The sequence below is a fragment of the Lithobates pipiens genome, unplaced genomic scaffold (assembly GCF_037356315.1).
Source record: "Lithobates pipiens isolate NorthernLeopardFrog02 unplaced genomic scaffold, aLitPip1_a1.2 Scaffold_8, whole genome shotgun sequence".
Lineage (NCBI taxonomy): Eukaryota > Metazoa > Chordata > Amphibia > Anura > Ranidae > Lithobates > Lithobates pipiens.
This window is the reverse complement of record NW_027507903.1, coordinates 316,324,937-316,346,030: the sequence shown is the minus strand read 5'-3', so window position 1 is coordinate 316,346,030 and position 21,094 is coordinate 316,324,937. Positions and strand designations below refer to the sequence as shown.

The 21,094-nt window shown below is 43.7% G+C and overlaps 1 protein-coding gene across 3 annotated transcripts in view; it reads right to left on the bottom strand.

Annotated features, from left to right (window-relative positions):
• CREBRF (CREB3 regulatory factor) overlaps positions 1 to 21,094 on the bottom strand; it is a 77,777-nt gene that overhangs the window by 40,236 nt on the left and 16,447 nt on the right. For 2 of the 3 annotated variants that reach the window (XM_077472815.1, XM_077472816.1), the window contains exon 2: positions 117 to 287. In XM_077472815.1, coding sequence (XP_077328941.1) covers positions 117 to 224 — 108 coding nt within the window. In that variant the 5' untranslated portion in view covers positions 225 to 287. Of the gene's footprint in view, positions 1 to 116; positions 288 to 21,094 lie in introns of those variants that run through there. The other variant, XM_077472817.1, reaches the window with a different exon arrangement.

Here is a 21,094-nt window from a genome sequence, read left to right as displayed (position 1 = left end):
AGTTTATTTCCCATTGGCCAGTGCAGTGACAAGGCCACTAGTGACACCACACAGAACTAGTCATCTCTGCATACGTTTAAAACGTAACTACACTTTAAAGTGGAAGTGAAACTCACCTGAGGCATCTCAAAGCCCAGCTCTTCCAAAATCACTTCTAATTGTGTATTACCCAGGGGCCTTCTTTCTGACTTTTCCTTCTGGTCAGCAGCAAGAAAATGATACATACAAAGAAGCGTAACGGTTTTCAGAGTAGAAGATCAGGGAATCACAGGCACACCATTCAGAGCCTATTTCACAGAAAAGATATAAAAATACCATAAGACTACAATTCTACAGTGCATATAAAAAACAAAACAAAAACACCTTTCTAGAGTTTAACAAATATGAATTTGTTTATACTTTAAAGTCTCCCAATATGCAAAATTAGACGGTCCCCTAAATACATTTTTATGGTCAGTGTCCATTCTTTAAGGCCCCTTGCAGATGAGGCAGACTCTGTCAAGCAGATCTGCCCGCTCAGCCCCGAGTAGGCAGAGGAAAGGTCTGTGGTCCGCATTAGCGGAGCAGACACAGCCTACTGTTCTCTATGGGGCATTCGGTCGGATGGAAATGGACTGCCTATCAGTTTCCATCCTACTGTCATCCGACCCACCAGACAGATTTGTAACGGATCCTTATTTGTCTGTTGTTAGCGGACAGGATCGGATGCCAGTGGACATGTAACCATTGACATCTGCAGATCCACAGAGATCTATGTATGGTCCGATGGTCTGAAAATCTGACCCAATTGGTCCCTCAATGTGAAAGAGGCTGAGATCACAACATGTCCACTCCCTTCTCCACCACTGCCAGCTTAGGCACACTATGGTATGTGTGCAGCTCCTATTTTTTATTTATTCTTACATGTTAAATGCAGGCAAACAAAAAATTTAGTAAGTGTTAACCATATTACTGGGTCCTGGAACTGGGGTTTCAAAAAAGATAACTTATTTCTGAAACTCATCCAAAAAGGAAAAGCAAATTAAGCTCAAACAGAACTATGGACACAATTTTGCATGTCATTTTAAGTGGCAAAAGAGCTTTGGGCTGGTGTTGATTGCATCAGTTTTAGATGCTCCTGAGATCAACTGAAAAGCATAGAGAAAACAAGAAGACGACTATTTGGAGACTGCAGTGCATCGCACACTGTCCACCACCGTCTGCCTGCTCTGTGCTCTATTAGTCAACAACATACTGGTATGGACCATCCTGACCTTTCTCATCTAGTATGAGCACTTAAAGTGGTTGTAAACCCTTACATTATACCCAGTGAAGTGACTGGCCTCAGATGATACACAGAGATTAAACACATCCTCCTATAGAAGTTGTATCTGTCTATCCACAGTCTTGTCTTCATCTGTTCAAAGTGCTGAATTTTAAAGCATGTCTGAGAGTTCCAAAAAAAACAAACAAAAACAAACGAAAAAATGGGGAGGATTTACATTTTGCATGGTTTAGTGAGGAGAGTTCTGAGAGCTGATTGGAGGGAAGTGACACACCCCCTTCACACAGCACACAGGAACAAAGCTGAGGCTGTCAATTAGCTGGAGATACCATCCCCTCACCATTTTTCTCTTGGTGCCAGGAAAACTTGTCAAAAGTGATTCATGCTGATGGCAGAGGAACAAAGCAACAGACAGAAATTATACCTAGTGCTCTTAGTTGAGAGAAGTACACACTATACATGGATATGCTTTGTTCATATTTCATGTGTAAGGTTTACAACTATTTTAAATATCCATCAGCTTACAGCGCAATTCTCCTGCTAGAAGCCCGACTTCAACTTTCAGCTGGTATAGCGTACTCTCAGCTTGATCAATTTTCTGAACAGACTTTGGATAACTTATTCCGCAGTCTGTAAAGATTTTGGCATCAGTGCCATGCTTCACTGCCACTCAAAACTTTATAAACTCAAGACTGAAGCACCACACTAGGAAGTAATCATTCAGGTATAAACTTATCAGAGACTTTACCATGAAACCAAACACGTTTCTGGGGTCATAAAACACCCATCACACATCAGGGCTTGTTGTAAGTAAATACTGGACTGGATGTAAAGTAGACAGTGGTTAAACCAGGCAGGTTTTAAGAGCTCACTGCATCTCGAAGAAGCTGCTCGTACAGGCTTTTGAGCTCTTTTTTTAAACTCATTTTTTTCTGCCTGGAAACTCCCTTCCATGTTAGTCAATGTGTCCATGCACACTATGGGGGTTATTTACTAAAGGAAAATCCACTTTGCACTGAAAGTGCACTTGGAAGTAAAGTCGGTGTAGAGCCAAGGGGGACATGCAAGGAAAATAAAAAACAATTTTAGCTTGCACATGATTGGATGATAAAATCAGCAGAGCTTCCACTCATTTCAGATCTACCCCTTAGATTTAGAGCGACCGCACTTTCACTGCAAAGTGGATTTGCCTTTCGTAAATAACCCCCAATGGTGTTTTTAGGAGTTTACAGGCATATGCTCTTACATGCACAAAAAACCCCCACCAAAAATCGCATTTTGGAGAGGAGCTTTCACGCAGAAAAAAAATGCCCAAGTGCCCACAATCACACACACAAAGAAAAAAATAAATAAAAAATAAAACGCTTATGCTCAAAGAAGCTCAAAAATGTGCAAGAAAGCACAAGCTTTTAGGCAGAGAAATAAAAGCTCAAATGCCTGTAAAAGCACCTTTTTTGAGGTGTAGGTTGCTGATTGACTCTGTATGTCTGCCCGGTTTAACCACTATATACTTCACATAGTCCAGCATTTATGAAAGTCCTAATGAAGGGGATATTTTCTGACCACCAAAACACTTTCGCTCAGTGATAACGTTTTTAATAAAAAATAAAAATAAATGTATGCCTAGATCAGGGATATGCAATTAGTGGACCTCCAGCTGTTGCAGAACTACAAGTCCCATGAGACATAGCGAGACTGACAGCCACAAGCATGACATCCAGAGGCAGAGGCATGATGGGACTTGTAGTTTTGCAACAGTTGGAGGTCCACTAATTGCATATCCCTGGCCTAGATCATAGACTCAACGCTTCAAACTTAGATTTGCCTGGTTAAACACCTAGGAAACAGTGGAAATCTCTGGGCATGGATAGGCAAATTCCAGATACCTCATCCAATCCTAGAATAACAATAATCCTAGGGTCCCAGTGCTAATTTTTCATTTTTCCCCAAGACTTAGAACTTTATGTCCAATGCCGTACAAGATCTTGCATTGAAATCTTAAAATTCTGTGAACATCTCACAGAGAGAAAAACTGCCCCTGTTCAATAGTCATCTCTTGCCCGGGCAAAGGGCAGTGATGGGTATGGCCTCTTCCTCTTTCCATACCCTGCAATCCAAGTATTGTTTTTGTAAACTAAAAGGTTTCTGCCAGCTGGATCATACACGCAGTCCACCTCTGACGTCTAAGTCGGTAAGTGTCACACCTTTAGACGTGGAAACATACTCTGTCAGTTCACCAAACCTGGCAAGGACCCGATGTTTATATTTGCTCAGTGCGGAAAGGTCACTCACGGTTATTTCGTAATTTCCTATGCATTTTAAGAAATATATGCAAGAGAACACGAGATGAAAGCAGACACGTCTCAGGCCCCAGAATTAGTATAATAAAACCAAATGAGTTTTCAAGGCAGCAGTTTGTTTTTTCTCTGCTGAAGAAAACCAATTAACTGAGCACTTCGGGGAAGCAAGCTCCATCCGTATGATCAGCCATGGTGGAGGCTGGACATTAATACGCAGCAGGGAGCACTTTCTACACCCAGAACCAAACAAACTTCTTTGCCTAGTAAGATTTTTCTGCGTTTCTTGTTTATCAGATAAGAGAACCTAGTAGTGGTGAGTAAAAATTCTTCAACAGAAAGAAGTGCGATCATTTTATTTCACTAAACAGTAGTAATATCATTTTTAAACAGCATTATCCTGAACATGTGACCAAGTACCGGTACTTATAAATCGGACCAACAAAGGCATGTTGGTAGGTAATTGGTGCTAATAGCTGTATACCTGCATGTGGGATAGCGACTATAGATTGTAAGCTCCTTGAGAGCAAGGACTGATGTCAACATAATTAAAAAAAATTAAAAAAAATAAAAATTCATCTCAATGGTAATGCTTTAAAAACTTCTTAAAGCTCTTACGAGTAGGGCCCTACTAACCTTTTCAACTTGAAACGTACTGCAATTGTTCTGTCTGCCTTCATTTTCTAAAGGTCTGTGAAAACTGTTGGCGCTATATACATTTTGGCAGAACAATAATCTTAAAATGATATACATTCGTGAATGCAGCTGATGAACAAATATTACAAGCTATCAATTGTGCTTAAAGCCATTGTAAATGTATATATATATATATTTTTTAATATATCTAATAATAATGTTATATTTACCTGCTCTGTGCAATAGTTTTGCTCAGAGCAGACTCAATCCTCCTCTTCTCCGGTCCCGCACTGGCTCCTCCCTTCTGCTGAGTGCCCCCACAGCAAGCTGCTTACTATGGGGGCACTCATGCAGGCTCCATTGACACACACAGGGTAGCTCAGCCCGTCCCCCACTCACTCTTCATTGGCTGCGATTGACAGTAGCAGGAGCCAATGGCTCTCATGCACAGAGCTGGGTCAACATTGGGCTCAGGTAAGTATAAAGCCCCATACACACTATCAGATTATCTGCTGAGTTTTTCCTTCAGATTTACCAAAACCATATAATATGAGGACAAACCTTAGGAGTTTCAATGTGTATGCAATCAGGCAGGCCCTTCTACTACATGGTTTTGGTAAATCTGAAGGAAAAACTCAGCAGATAATCTGATCGTGTGTATGGGGTTTAAGAGCAGGACACAGAAGGCTTTTTACCTTAATGCACTGGGAAAAAAAACCTGCCTTTAGAAACACTTTAGCGTGGATGTAAATTCCAACAAATTATTTTCTCCCTTTTGGTCTGCTTAACATAACACTGAAAGTCTTTTGTTTTGCCTGTTTCACAAGTGAAAAAAGATCTGTTGATCCTGCCCAAAATCCTGTGCACTCTACAGTGTTCTCTAAAGTGTTATGAGCCTTGTCCAGGTTCTTTCTAAACTAGAGTAGCTCCCAGGGAACAAAATCTGAAGCTGCTCCCAAGACCATGACATCCTCAGCTCCAGCTTGCATGTGCTCACTCCTTTGGATTTTGTTCCTCTCACACACAATCCAGCAAGGTAACAGTGATCCTTAAACTGTGGCCCTTTGCTTTCCTTTATCTGGCCCTTGGGGTGCTGTTCATCTAACTGGGGCATTTTTCCTCCCACTGACACCAGCAATGGGGTTCAATTCATCCCACTGATTTAACTAATTAGGCACTATTCCTTTCACGAATAACAATTATGGGGGCACTACTACTCTTTCTATTGGCCATGGGCACCATGTAATTTTTTTACTCCAACTGGCCACTCTGGCCCCCCCAATGTTTGAAGGACAGTAAACCGGCCCTTGTTTGTTTAGAAGTTTGGAGACCCCTGTTCTAAAACAACACACCACTTCTGAAGGGTAAAATCATCAACTTTTCCGTGTAAGAGGAAAAATCATCAATGCAAGAGGCATTCAGTGAATGTGCTCTACTGTACATCTATTTCTATACCAAATCCAAGGCTTTTTTCTCAGAGAATAGGTCCAGGAACTATGCCCCTTCTGAATTACTCCTCGTCTCTGTTCCCGTTCCACCCCCTACCCACCTCCCAGTACCACCCCCATTTAAAGAGTACAGAACCATGTATCAGTTTGTGGTGTTATGCAATTTGTTAACAGGAAAATAAAATAATGTAATGTAGATTTCCTGCAGCCAGCAATAGTATACCCCCCCAGAGGCAGAACACCACCCAGCAACAATAGATCCTCCCGGCAGCCATCAATAATATACCCCACTCAACAGTAGATCCCTTCTAGCAACAATGGACCTCCCCAAAAACAATAGACTAACCACAATATACCCCCCACAGCAACAATAGATCTCCTAGCAGCCATCATTAATAGACTGTACAGTGCACCTCAGCACACCTTGCCATTGAATGCTTTCCACCTTGTTTCTGCTGAAAGGAAGTCCTGACCAAACCTAGTCACCCTATGCAGAGAATTGGTTTTATGCTACCAGATGTTTAGCATTGACACTGATTACACCTCATGGTATACAATAAACCACTAGACAATAATAATAATAATAACAACAATAATGGAAATATGGAACAGCAATATAGTAAAAATGTGAAAGAGGCATTAAAAAGACTTTCCCATTAGTACCTACAGATGCTCACATCGCTCCTGAGCCCATTCGCCCCCGACTGATTGAAACATGCAAAATTTAAATTTATATACTGCTTGTAGAAATCACCTTAAGTGCAGCGCGTCCCTGGCATTGCGGCCGGAGAGAGCGTCGAGTCAACATCTCCAGAAGAAGGAGAAGAAGAACGGAAGGCGGCGGCGACAGAAGATCGGGCCACCGTCTGTAAAAGAGCTATAAGAAGGCGCGGTGGCCCGGCAGAAGAAACGAAGAGGGGGACAAGACCCCCGAAGTCAGAAGAAGAGGCCGCGGCGATGAAGAAGAATGCCGGGCTCCTCCGCTAGCAAAAGAGCTATAAGAAGATAGCGGAGGAGTCCAGCGAGAAGACCCCCGAAGACGGAAGACCCCCGGAGCTGTGCAATAAACTATTTTATCTTGTGTGTTGTGTTTTTTTTGTACTTTATTTTACAGGTGAATGGGTAGGGGTACATTGTACCCCATACTCATTCACATAGGGTGGGGGGCCCCCTTATTAAAGGGGGCTCCCAGATTCCAATAAGCCCCCCGCACGCAGACCCCGACAACCAACGGCCAGGGTTGTCGGGAAGAGGCCCTTGTCCTCATCAACATGGGGACAAGGTGCTTTGGGGTGGGGGGGCCGCACGCACGCGTTGAGGGCACGCGGCCTGGTACGGCTCAGGAGGGGGGGGCGCCCGCTCGTCCCCACCCCCTTTCCTGGCCGGCCGGGTAGCGTGCTCGGATAAGGGTCTGGCGTGGATCTGGGGGGACCCCCACGCCGTTTTTTTGGCGTAGGGGGTTCCCCTTGGAATCCATACCAGACCTAAGGGCCTGGTATGCTCTCGGAGGGGGAACCCACGCCAAATTTTTTTCAGAAATTTGGTGTGGAGTTCCCCCTTCAGAGCTAATAATTCTGTCAAAGTCTCCTCCGTATAGACAGAGATCCGACTTGGAGGCGACCTCCATTGAAATCAATGGGTACAAGTCGCCTACAAGTCGGATTGAAGTAGTACAGGAACTTCTTTTGAAGTCGGAGGCGACTTCAGTAGCGTGCATTAAGACGGCTCTCATTCACTTACATTGATTTTTAAATGTTGTCCGACCTGAGGCGACTAGGGGCGACCTGAAGTCGGATCGCAGTCGCCCCTGTGTGAACCAAGCCTTAAGAGCCATAGCAGGCGCCCACTGCAGGGTGGGGGACCCAATGCGTGTGGACGCGATTGCTGTCAGCCACGAACGCTAGAACGGGGATTTGTGTATTTACAAATTTCAGGTACTTACACTGCTTGTTCTGTTAAAAAAAAAAAAAAAAAAAGTCAAAGTAAAAAAGGAAGAAGGATGTATTAATGATTAGCGAACTGGATTAACCCCTTCCCACCACCACTTCCCAGCCCTTCAAAAGGTTCTAAATACTGGGAGGTAGAGGCGCGCATTACAATCATGTGAGTGCTGTGATTGGCTGCCACATGATCGGAAAGCTTCCGAACACAAGTATGCATCAGGAGCTTTCCAGTATCCAGCAGCTTCCGTGCTGGGAGTGCGCTCAGCACAGTAATTTGTCTACACAGGGCCGCATTATATGCAGCCACTCACCAGTAGAGCCCACTTGCCGAGAGGCCACATATATGCATAGGACCAGCTGGAAGTGGTTAATGCAGAACTAAACTCCCTAAAGGGAGTTTGTTCCGCTTTAATACTAACCCCTTCCGCAGGCAAAAGTCCAGGAAAGGGTTGTTACCCCCGTCCCCATTCTGGCCTAAAAAATGACAATGACATGTACCTGGTCCTGCAGCCTCCTGGGATACTCACATCACATCTGCCAGGAGTCTACATTATCAGCACACAGAGCAGCTGGGGAAGAGGCAGCAAAGACCAAGATGGTGACATGATCTGCTGTGTGGCACCGGAACAGCCGATTGCAGGAAGACAGCGCTGTATTCACTACGGGCGCGTATGTGCTTTGAAGAGCACTACAGATAAGTGGGGGGGGGGGGGGTATTGCTTTAAGCTGGGTGCTATACCTGCCTGAAGAAACATTTCAGCTACTTCATGTTTTTAAACACCATCTTGCTTTTTTAGTTTGGAGTTCCACTTTAAAGATCTAATTGGTGCTTCTGCGTCTCTGTACTCACGCTAGACTTCACCGCTGTAAAAATGACCTATATTTTCCATTGCCAGCTCTGACAGCACACAAATAAAAATGTCAGTAGAAATGTTTCCTCTAAAACATACATGTAAACAAACCGCAAACAGATGGAGATGGCATAACTCTCCTTGTTTACCACAGAATTTAAAATGCTCCTCACAGAACCTACATTCACAAATCTTCAATGGGTAATTTCATACATTACTAACTTGTTACTACCAGCAAGACACAAAAGTTGTGGAAAGAAAATGCGCAAACTCAAATTCTTACAGCTATTTGACTTTACATGGGGAAATGTGAAGGAGGACAGGCAGTCGAATTACAAGGAAGACATACTGCTTTTATCTACTTGAAATGAGACTGCCGCTAAATGCAAACCTAGAGCTGACTATTTTTATGAATGAACTGTGCCCACATTCTCCATCATGCTGATATAGTAAAAGCTGGCACAGCCTCTGCTTCTCTGGGTCATCCTACATTGTAGAATCTCTAATCAAGTTCTATTACTAGAAGAATGGACATGTACACACAATATCACAGACATGAAGGGAAAAGCAAGAATTTCCATACAACTTGGCATTAGATAACAGCTTGGTAAACTGAGGAAGTGGTTGCGTACTATTGTTCGCACAATGCTACTTCCTGCATTGAAGCCTGAGGGAGTCTCACAGCCTGCTCCCTCTATATTCACAGTGTTATAATCAAACTACTATTATCTGCTTTCTGAGTGTTGTTAGTACTCACATATGACTATGGTGGCACGTTAGGCTCCCACCCTCCCTTACTGCAAGGAACATATATAAAAAAAAGTGTTAACCAGTTAAGTTGAATGTCAGGAATGTCTAACTTTAAGGGCTCATTCACATTATTATTCAGGATTTATATACAGTTTGTACAGCACTTTACAACATGAGGGCAGACAGTACAGTTACAATAGAATCAGAGGGCCTTGTTCGTTAGAACTTACAATCTAGGAGGGAAGGTCAAATGATACAAAAAGGTAATAACTGTGGGGCATGATGTGATAGAGAAAGTAAAAGTACAGTTGTTAGGTGGGGGGTGGATATGCTTCTCTGAAGAGAAGAGTTTTCAGGGATTGTCTAAAGGCAAGCAGAGTAGGAGTAAGTCGGACAGATTGGTGTAGGAATTCCCAGAGGATGGGAGAGGCTTGGGAAAAGTCCTGGGAGGAGAGCATTGGAGGAGGTGACGAAGGAACTAAAGAGCAGGAGGTCTAGAGAGGAATGAGTAGGTTGGTGTTTTGAGACTAGGTTAGTGATGTAGGTGGGGGCTGAGTTGTGGATGGCTTTGTAAGCTATTAGAATTTTGAATTTAGTTTGTTGGTCGAGTGGAAGCCAGTAGAGGGATTGACAGAAGGGGTAGCAGACACTGAACGGTTGGTAAGGTGGATGAGCCTGGCAGCGGGATTCATGATGGACTGAAAGGGGGGATAGCCTATGTAAAGGTAACCCAGTGAGGATTGGAGTTGCAGTACTCGAGGTGGGAGATGACCAGGGAGTGAACTAGGAGTTTTGTGGTGTCATCGGTTAGGAAGGGGAGTATTTTGGAGATGTTGCGGAAGTGGAGACAGCAAGATTTGGAAAGTGTTTGGATGTGGGGCTGAAAGGATAATTCAGAGTCCAGGGTTACACCTAGAACCTTGAGAAGACTGGAGAAGGGAGCCGAGGGGTAGAAAGATAGATTTGGGTGTCACAATGACATCAGATACCGCATTATGGTATGGCTTGGCAATGTACTAATTAAGACCGTTACGGTACATGGCCATTCATTCTTCATTGCATCCAAATGCATATATGCAGTGCACAGATGTGTTGGTTCTGTGCCTTGCAGTGCGATGTTTTCTGAAATATAAAGTAGGACCTTTTTTTGGGGCACATTAACCACCTCAATACCGTGCGATTTCACCCTCTTCCTGCCCAGGCCAATTTTCAGCTTTTAGTGCGGCAGCACTAACAATCAAGGCACTGATGATCCGTGCCCCAACTATCAGTGTAAGCAATGATGTTCTGATAGTCTTGTCTGTTAACGGCTCTCCTTTCCTCACACAGACACAGGGCATGAGGAAAAGAATGCTGATAACTGGCAAGTCTGTTTACATGTGATCAGCTGTGATTGGACACAGCTGATCACAGAGTATGCACGGGAGGAGAATTCTGGGAGGGTATCCACGGATGCTCTTCCAGAACTGGAAGCCCATGCTCTAGCATCTTTTGGCTATAGCACGACCGGGAAGAGGTTAATCACTTTCACATATTGGACTGCTCTTCAGAGTTTATTTGACACAAAAAAAAGGTAACAGATGAGTAGATGGATAAAAGTTCAGTTGTTTGTTCAGGTGGAGACAGGAAATTCTTCCCTGAAGAGATGAGTTTTCAGGGATCATCTAAAAAAGGAGGACAGAGTAGGAGGACAGCTTGACAGACTCAAGTAGAGAGTTGCAGATTGATGAAGCCATGGAGGTGAGCATGAGATGAGGAGACAAGTGAACTAGAGAGCAGGACATTTTGGAAGGAACGTAGAGGCCAGTTTGGTTGATATTTCGGTCCAAGCAACTAATCGCAGCTACCACCCTCCATCCAGACCTGCTGCACCTCTTGTCCTCTGTTGTGCTGTGTTAGGTAGGACTGTGAAGGGAGGGCTGTCATGGGAATGTGACTGTGGACACTGATATGAGTAGGAGGATGTAATATGAAGGAGGGACTGATGAAACTGATGTGATGGTGGGATGTGATGTGAAATCATGATGCAAATGTAACAAGGGGGGGGAGGGGAGGGGGTCGGAGGGCACCGATGTCAAAATAGGGACTGTGTTGTGAAGAAAAATGTAAATGACTGGACCTCCATGAACTTTAATGCAGTACCCCTGCTGTAGATGGTAAAATGTTTACTACAAAGTTCATGCCCAAGTCAAAACATTCAATTTTTTTTTGTTTATTTACTAAACTTCACTCCAAATTGGATTTAAAGGGGTACAGTAAAAGGCAGGCAAATTCACATCAACTAAGAGGGCGTCTACTAAGCTGCTGAGGATTTTCTTATTTTTTCCCCTAATATTTAATGTTGGTAATATATTGAGGTGATATGTACAATGGCATTACAGCCAATAGAGTTTACTTTTTTTTTAAATATATTTTAAAGTTGTACTTCCATTTATCTAAAAGCAATATTTTTGTTTATGAAACTTGCTTTTAAGTGTAAAGAAGTTATATATCACAACAGTTAAATCTGTAGTGCATGTTCAAATCTTAATACCATAAATAACATGTTATCCGTTTTTTTAGTCCTGGAATATATCAGGAGTTTTGCAGTTCTAGAGAAATGCTTAAATTATGCATTACAATTAAACCCATTCAATTTTAGTTGACAGGACTCTAACAGAGATTTTAGTAGTTCAAGTAAAACTCAAAAATTCAGGTGACTAAAATACAACTAAAATTAAAATGCTATTTTAGTCAAAAGACTATGACTACACCTAAATCGAAATGTGACATCAAAATTAGCACTGGTAGCAGGGTAAAGGTTATATAACAAAAAAATAAACCGCCAACATCTTAAGAGTTATGGTCAAATTTTTATTTCTACATGTTATATGCTAGAATTTAGCAGTTGCCAGGAAGATAACAATTACTAGCAGTTTTTCTCAGTCGTTTCATCCTTTACTTTGCCGAGTCATCCTGACCTGTAGTGTTTAAAGCAAGCACATCTTCCGGCCTCTTCCCATTACACATACTTGACATTCTGGACATTTCCATATAAACTGTAGCAAGCTTTTTTCTTTTTATACATCCCTGAAGTGTTTACAGACAACATAACACAGAATTCTTTTAATTTAAGTTTAAAAAATAGCCATGTCAAAGTGTAACACTGAAAGGGGTTTTAAATTTTGAGTATCAGGGCAGGAAGAATCACTTGAAAGACTCAAAGCGATCGCAACAGTACATTTTTCTCCCCCCAAAAGGTCCTCCTGTAGGTTTAGGCTGTAAATGTTGAATACTAGTCTAGTACTAACTAGATTAAGTTAAAAATAATTGAAATATAAAATGTGAGAAAGTATAATTTAAAATTTTCACCAAGGATACGCTTTAAATGTCCAGTAGGAGGCGTGGCTAGCACGCAAGGCAGATGGACGCTTAGACCTGGAGCTCCATACTGCAGCAGGGGTTATCGCCACAGAGCGCCTAACTCAGGCCTAGTTTTTTTTTCTCCCCCTAATGGCAGATCGCTTCCCACATGAGCAGGTGACAAAAAATCTCACTGCCTTCTTCCATCAGGCAGCTCAGGAGCGCAGGCAAGATGGAGCCGTAACACATACTTCTCCACAAGGCAGACAACAGACACCAACAGCGGCCCGTTCTGGTGGCTATGGGCACGGAAGCTGCCCTGATCTCTTCTCATCTCCTGCAGCATCTACTCCACAAAAGCCCTGCCAAATTGAAGGCTGGATGACCACAGGGGGCACATTCTCTCCGGTCTCCGACTCCATCTATCTCACTAGAGAACTACCTGACTCCTAGATATACTTGTTTCATTAAAGGTCAACTACACTTTCATGGGGGGGGAATAGCAAATAAAGAAAAAATAGAGCATATAATTGTGACAAATCATATAACAACTTGTTGTTATTAAAAGATACCTTTCCAATCTGCAGCCATTAAAATTTTCAAAAACATGCATTGCAATATGGCTACCTGGAGTTGTTCAGTACACAGAGTGTGTACTGACCGCTCCCCAGAAACATACATTTCCTGCTTTGCTGCGATAGGCAGACTTTGGTGAGCCAAAGATACAAGTCAGATTTCAGGCATCCCCTGCCCAGCAGATTTCCTCATTAGTGCCCTGCAGCTGCACACCTGACAAGCACAGACAAACACACATGGATTTCTTCAGAATAACAAAAAAGGCAGTAATCTGCAACAAAGGTTGTTATAATCCTTGCAATGTATATTGATCACCCAGAGAGGAATGTTTTTTTGCTCAACAAAAGAGAAGTTACGCTTTAAAGTGGTTGTAAACCCTTACAGACCACTTTGATCTACAGGTAACCTTAGATTAAGGCTTACCTGTATCTCCTAAACTCCACTTTTGTTGAGCAAAAAACATTCCTCTCTGGGTGATCAATGTACATTGCAAGGATTATATTTGCAAATGACAGGCACGCAGGCGCACTAAGCATGCCGCTTCTAACTGCAATCACTAACTGAAATTCTGTCACATCTGTGACGTGACAGACATCTAACAGATGTGACAGAATTTTGTCCAGACGAGGTTGGAGTTTGGCTTTTCATGTAACTGGAGAGAACCTGGCAATATCTATCCGTATTTGGAAGAAAGCTTTCCTTTAAGTTTGGGAATCCATTATCTGGGAGTTCCATTTACCTGCTGTCATCATTAAAGTGTGTGCGACCCTTGGAATATATGTTCTTTTGGGTCAAAATCAGCTGGTAAGCCCACATCTATAGAGGTGGTGGTATCGTCACATGGGTGGCTGCATGTTGCATCTCTATAACTGGATGGTCCATTTGATATGCAATATCCAACTGCACATGTGGGCCTTGATTTTCTTCCTTTTTTGAAAGGACTTTTCACATTCCATATTCTTTTTTTCACTCATTTTTTCTTTTGCATATATTATGTCATTGTATTTGGGTACATAAGTATACTGTATATATTGAAATGGTATAATGTTCTTAATCGAATAAGATACACACTTGATGGTATGCTAATCAATACAATATATGGTATATGAATCACTGTAGTTCTATGTAATTTCTGCACATATTTGTGATATTTGTTGATAGACGAGCTCACATTCACTTTCTCAGCGCTACACTTTGTGTAACTCCCTCACTGTTTGAACAAGATATCCATTTTGTTGTGTTAGCTGCTCTCCGATTTTGACAGCACTGTGATTTTTGATTTTAAAGCGGGAGTCCACCGGGACTCCGCGTTTTTTTTTTTTAAAGCCAGCAGCTACAAATACTGCAGCTGATGACTTTTAATATAGTGACACTTACCTGTCCAGCGCGCCCGCGATGTCGGCACCCGAAGCCGATCTGTAGATCGTCACCCGGGTGCTGCCGCCGCCATCTTGGGTATGGGAATCAGGAAGTGGAGCCTTTCGGCTTCATTTCCCGGTTCCCTACTGCGCATTGCGCGAGTCACGCTGCGCAATGAGGACGGTCCCCGCTGCCTCTGGGATCTGTGTGTTTCCCAGCAGGCAGCGGGGCACTTGCGGAAAGGGGCGTAATCTACGCCCCTTTCCGCAGACAGCTATCCCGGAAGTCGGTGCAGTTACCTGGATTATCCAGGTAACTGCACCCCCCTCCCCCCTGAAAGGTGCCAATTGTGGCACCGGAGGGGGGGGATTCCGATGAGCGGAGGTCCATTTTAGGGTGGACCTCCGCTTTAAGTTTTTTCTCTATTACTTGAGGTAATCTGACACTTTTTAGGAACTCTCGTCTTTTACAGTCCATTTCCTGTTGTCCCTTTGTTTTATGGAGTATAAAGGACCCATAATAAATCTGGAACACTTGCCATTTCTGTTGTTGAAAATACCATCTCCCCAGTGCTATTCTGTATTTTTTCGATACGATTACCTTTTTTCTTCAGTATTCTTGCCAGGTGTTTACCCGTTTTATTTCCCCACAAATATCTTTCTTTTGCAATTCTATCAAAAAGGTCCGTCTACTGATCCAGTAAGGTCTTTTAGTTTGTTCCTTTTTTATCAGTAGTGCCTGGAGCCACTCCCCTTCGCCCCCCCCCCTTTTTATGCCCTTGTTCCAATTTATGGATTTCTTTTATTAATACTTCCATATTTTTTCCCCCTCTTGATCTCATCAGGATGCCCCTAATATAGGCCTTATGGACCTTCTAAAGGGTAGCCTCTGTTATCTGCTTTGTATCATTTAAAAATATTGTTATAGTTCCTCTTATTTTCTCCTCTTCTTCTTTACTTCTTTAGTTCCTTGTTTAATCTCCATGAATTCGATTTTTTTTGGACCGGGGAATGATCTGACAATGTTGTCATTTCAATGTTCGTCCTAGTCACCAAGTCTAGTAACCTATATTCGACCATTATATAGTCGATCCTTGAGTACGTTGCATGCACAGGGGAGTAGAATGTATAGTTCTGTGTATTAGGATGCTGCACTCTCCATATGTCCAGCAATTGACACCGATATTTCTTTTTTTTGTTAATTTTCAGCTGTACATTCCTGGTCCCCTGTGCCAGCGACGTACTGTCAATTCTTGGCTCCAAGCAGATATTTCGATCTCCTGTCATAATCACACTTACCTTTTTAAAATCTATTAACTTCCCCATGACCTGCCTCAAATAGTTTGTTGGGTGTTTATTAGGGCAATAGAGGTTTGCCAGAGTACTTTCCATTTTACATACCTTTTGCTAAAAGGAAAACCATCGACCTTCTGGATCTGGCATCCTTTCCTCCAATATGAACTGCACTCCTCTGGCCACCCCAATGGCTACCCCCTTTGTTGTTCTTGTTGTAGAATCCCCATAATACCATATTGGGAAAATTTTCTAAAACAACTTTAATTTGGCATCACGGGAGATATGCGTCTCCTGAAGGGACATCACCCCAGCTTTATACTGGTTAACCTCCTTTAAGATTGTGTCTCTTTGCTGGCATATTAAGCCCGCAAGCGTTATACGATATTAATTTTGAGGTCATCTTTGATTCCCTAGCTCTCTTTCTAATCTCTGTCTGGGAGAGAAATTATCCGATTGATGTCGATCACATAGATAGGGATTTCCAGGACCCTCTCCCCCCCCCCCCCCCAACCATCCCACCCACTTTGACCCCGTTCCGGCCTTCGAACCATAGGTGGATCTGTATTCCATTTCCACCAGTGATTCACTTGTCCTGGGGTGAGTCTCCGACCATGCTCGTCAGTGATCAAGTGTCCCAACTCTCCATCCCCTTTTTACCCCGCTGCCACCAATTCACCCTCATCCACTTCCATTCCCCTTCCCCAAAGCCTATTTCTGCTAAAAGTTTTTACACTTTTCTCTACCGTTTCTGCTCTATTCAGCTTAAACGCTCTTAATACATTCTCCAAAAAACGATTTCTATTCAGTCTCTGAGGTATTTTTAGTTTGGTTTTTAAGTCTTCCTTGTGACTTTATGTGGCTTTTGCCATTGTTTGCCTTCCTTCTGTGTTAATATTTCTTCTTCTGACCATCCTGGGATAACCACGGCTTGTAATTCCAATTTATTACTGAATTCTTGTAGGTTTTCTGGAAACCTTAGTCTCGTTGATCTTCCATCCTTCTGACCTATTAGACATGCCGGGAAAACCCAGCTATACTTGATGTTCTTTATTTGCATTTGCTCAAGTAGAGGTTTAAGGAGTCTTCGCCTAGGCAACGTTGCTGGTGCTAGATCTGTGAAAATTTGGAGGTCCACTCCATATTTTAGTGGTGGTCATCCTCTGATTTTGTTCCCCCATATTGGTGCTTTTTCTTCATATAATTGAAATCTCACTATGAAATCTCGGGGTAGGTCAGCGGATATGTTTTGGGGTTTTCTGATCCTGTGGATCTTAAGGCAGTCCTCCACTGCTTTATCCAACAGAGGGTTAAATATTTTCTTCATTATTTTTCCTAGATCTTCTCTTTTTTCTTCTGATAGCGCACGTATCCTTAAATTTTGTCTTCTATTTTGGTTCTACTAATCTTCTAGTTTATATAAGCCTCCTCTGATCCAATAAGTGTTAAATTTATCACTTTTGGTGCAAATCCACACTCACTCTCTTCTCCGCTCGCTTCTTTCTTTCCGACTTACCAAGATCTTCTGCCTCTCCTCTCCCCCCTCCAAAAACTTCAGGGAGAGGGCTAGAAAAGTGTAAGGGAGCAATAAATGGAGTAAAAAGGAGGCAAAAAGCAAAAAAGTAGCACCAGTAGATAAACTACAGGGGAGCGGGGCTGTGTCTCTCATGTTAAGTTGAATGCCTTATCGGTCAGACCTCCAGGGTTCCCCCCATAGGCAATTCATATGCTGTTTTGTGGGAAGCTCAAACTATTTACTGGGCAGATCATAAGCTGTTTCATAAACAGTTCATAAGCCATTTCATAGGCCATTACATAAGCTGTATCAACAGATCATTAAGCAATGCTTTAAATAATCACTTTAGGGAACCAAAATTTCTGCGAACTTGCATAACATTATTCCCCTCAACTACCAGCCAGTCTTATCTACATTCACCACTGATCTTAAAAAGAGGGACTCTCTGGCCCTTTCCTGGGGTGTCAGTGGGGGGGGGGAATAGTGCCACATCACTGGTGTCAGTGGGGGGGGGGAAATAGTGCCACATCATTGTGTCAGTGGGGGGGGGAATAGTGCCCCATCATTGTGTCAGTGGGGGGGGGGGGGGAATAGTGCCCCATCATTGTGTCAGTGGGGGGGGGGGGGGGGGGAATAGTGCCTCATCATTGGTGTCAGTGGGGCGGAATAGTGCCACATCATTGGTGTCAGTGGGGAGGGGAATAGTGCCACATCATTGGTATCAGTGGGGGGGGGAATAGTGCCACATCATTGGTATCATGGGAAGGGGGGGGAATAGTGAACCATCACTGGTGTCAGTGGGGGGGGGTAGTGCCCCATCATTGGTGTCAGTGGGGGGGGGATAGTGCCCCATCATTGGTGTCAGTGGGGGGGGGATAGTGCCCCATCATTGGTGTCAGTGGGGGGGGGAATAGTGCCCCATCATTGGTGTCAGTGGGGGGGGGGGAATAGTGCCCCATCATTGGTGTCAGTGGGGGGGGGAATAGTGCCCCATCATTGGTGTCAGTGGGGAGGGGAATAGTGCCCCATCATTGGAGTCACTGGGAGGATTAGAGCGCCATCCTTGGTGTCACTGGGAGGATTAGAGCGCCATCCTTGGTGTCACTGGGAGGATTAGAGCGCCATCCTTGGTGTCACTGGGAGGATTAGAGCGCCATCCTTGGTGTCACTGGGAGGATTAGAGCGCCATCCTTGGTGTCACTGGGAGGATTAGAGCGCCATCATTGGTGTCACTGGGAGGATTAGAGCTCCATCATTGGTGTCACTGGGAGGATTAGAGCGCCATCATTGGTGTCACTGGGAGGATTAAAGCCCCATCATTGGTGTCAGTGGGGAGGATTAGAGCCCCATCATTGGTGTCAGTGGGGAGGATTAGAGCCCCATCATTGGTGTCAGTGGGGAGGATTAGAGCCCCATCATTGGTGTCAGTGGGGAGGATTAGAGCCCCATCATTGGTGTCAGTGGGGAGGATTAGAGCCCCATCATTGGTGTCAGTGGGGAGGATTAGAGCCCCATCATTGGTGTCAGTGGGGAGGATTAGAGCCCCATCATTGGTGTCAGTGGGGAGGATTAGAGCCCCATCATTGGTGTCAGTGGGAGGAATAGTGTCTCGTGTTTTTTTTTTTTTTTTTTTTTTAAGGCTGGCAGGGGACTTGTTAGGTTAGATTTGGTAATGGTACCTGCATAAAATAAGTTTTCTGAAGGAGCACGGTATCCAGCGTGACTCCTGGCTGAACAACTTGCGCTGGGGGTGACGTCAGCGCGCAGGTCGCCGACGCCGGATGTACCAAGATGGCCGCCCGCTCCGGAGCTAGGCCCAAGCCGCGGGGGCGGTTGGGTTGCAGGGGGGGGGGGGGGGGGTTATTGCCTAGGTCTGCTGGTATAGCCCATCATAAGTGGGGATGCCGCAGCCTCTCACACCGTAGGTCTCCCACAGGACTCTCCCCCTTCCACGCTTCCTCTCGGCACCATGGTCAGGCCCCTCCCCCAGCTAGGAAGCGGCACGTCTTCATCATCCAACAACCACCAACACTACATCTATAAAATGAGCACACTTGAATCAAAGCCAAACTTGCAGATCAGGAGGATTGCTCCGGAATAAATAATCCAAAGATCAGGGGAATCCCTAAATCTGAACAGCAACAGGAGCTCCACCAATACTTTGGTGATCTCTTTAAATCATTGATCCCTGAGCTCACAGATTCCGACATTATTATTGGACAGACAAAATACACTGCATACCTAAACCGTCTTTCATACAGGAACATGTGGTCGGGGAAATGCTCATGTGCATTAATTTTTCCACAAGAAAGAGCAGCATTTAATCACCTCTCATAACTTGGGTACCCTACAACCTCCATATGAGCATCTGCAATTTTTTTCTGACTTATCCCAATTCACCATGCAACTCAGAAAGAAGATAAAAACACTATCCCCAAAACCGTGAGAAATCATAAAGATAAATTACACTTGGGGAAACCTGATGAAGCTTCTTCCCTTCAGAAATAGACACACGTCATCCAATCTCCAATCCTTAGATAAAGGTTTGCAGCTCCTGAGGTCTTGAGAAATCCTGGATGAATCTGCATCATCCACCAAGGGGAAATCGCACCCCAGCCCGACTATCACTAGAATGGCAGCAAGTGTCTCAAGCATCATCACCTCCCATTTGAGCATTCAATATGCAGGAATTCCTTGTTATAATGGTAACTCCTCCATCTGCTGTATGGAAACCTTCCTGTTAGTGGATGTTACCCCCAGTTGCCTTCAGCTTTGTTTTACAGCATTCGGATCAAAGATCCACCTTTTAGTTCAAGGACTGTTGTATATAATTTGGTTTATGTGTTTCTTCTTTTAGTTTTTCTTTTTATTCATGAGTCAGCCACTACACTCCAAACCTGGACATCACACCTTCTTCCTATGCGCTACAGCAAAGTCGCCCACATCCTGTTGAGACAGCTTCTCCATACCATCTGACCAGCCAGACCAGATCATGCGCGCGAATACCAAGCCATTTGATACCAGCACCTTTAAAACCCCCATAATATGGCTATCAATGTACTGTTGATAAATGCTAAAGGACTCAACCACCCTGCTAAACATGCTTCTCTTTGGGTTGAAGCGATTAAGTAGCACGTGGACATATTATGTGTCCAGGAGACGCACTTCTGCCAATCAGCCCCCCCTAAATGCTCACATAATTCCTAACCTCATATTTTCTCTGCTTCCATCCCTGCAAAAAAGGGGTAGTATTGGTAGCAATTAGAGACATTGTTGCTTTCCACTTAATCAGATCACCGATCCTGGAGGCAGATATACAATCTTGAGTTGTGATGTGAAATCAACAAAGGTATAACCTTTATTGCTCCCAACAAGCATCAGATATGGTTTTTAAACGGGACTTCTCTGCAAATAGACAAAATCAAGCAAGGTTCATTATTAGTGTGTGGAGACTTCAAAACTCTCCGGGATCCCACAGATCTACTACAGCTCCCAAATTGCTCCTCTCTCATTACAATCTCTCCTACATCAGCACGACCTTTATGATGCCTGGGGTTGCCTCCACACCACAGAGACTTCACCTTCTTTTCCTCGACCCATAACTCTACTTATTCTTGACGGATAAACGGCTTTTACAAAGGATCCAGGACTCCACTATAAACAACATGACATGGTCAGACCATGCGTCAATCACCCTCCAGATTGCAGATCCATGTGCTTCACAACACTCCTTCCTATGGAGAACAAAAAGATCCACTCTGGAGAAGGCCCTCCTGGAATTCTTTCAGTTTAATATAGTTTCTGTAAATGATCCATTTAT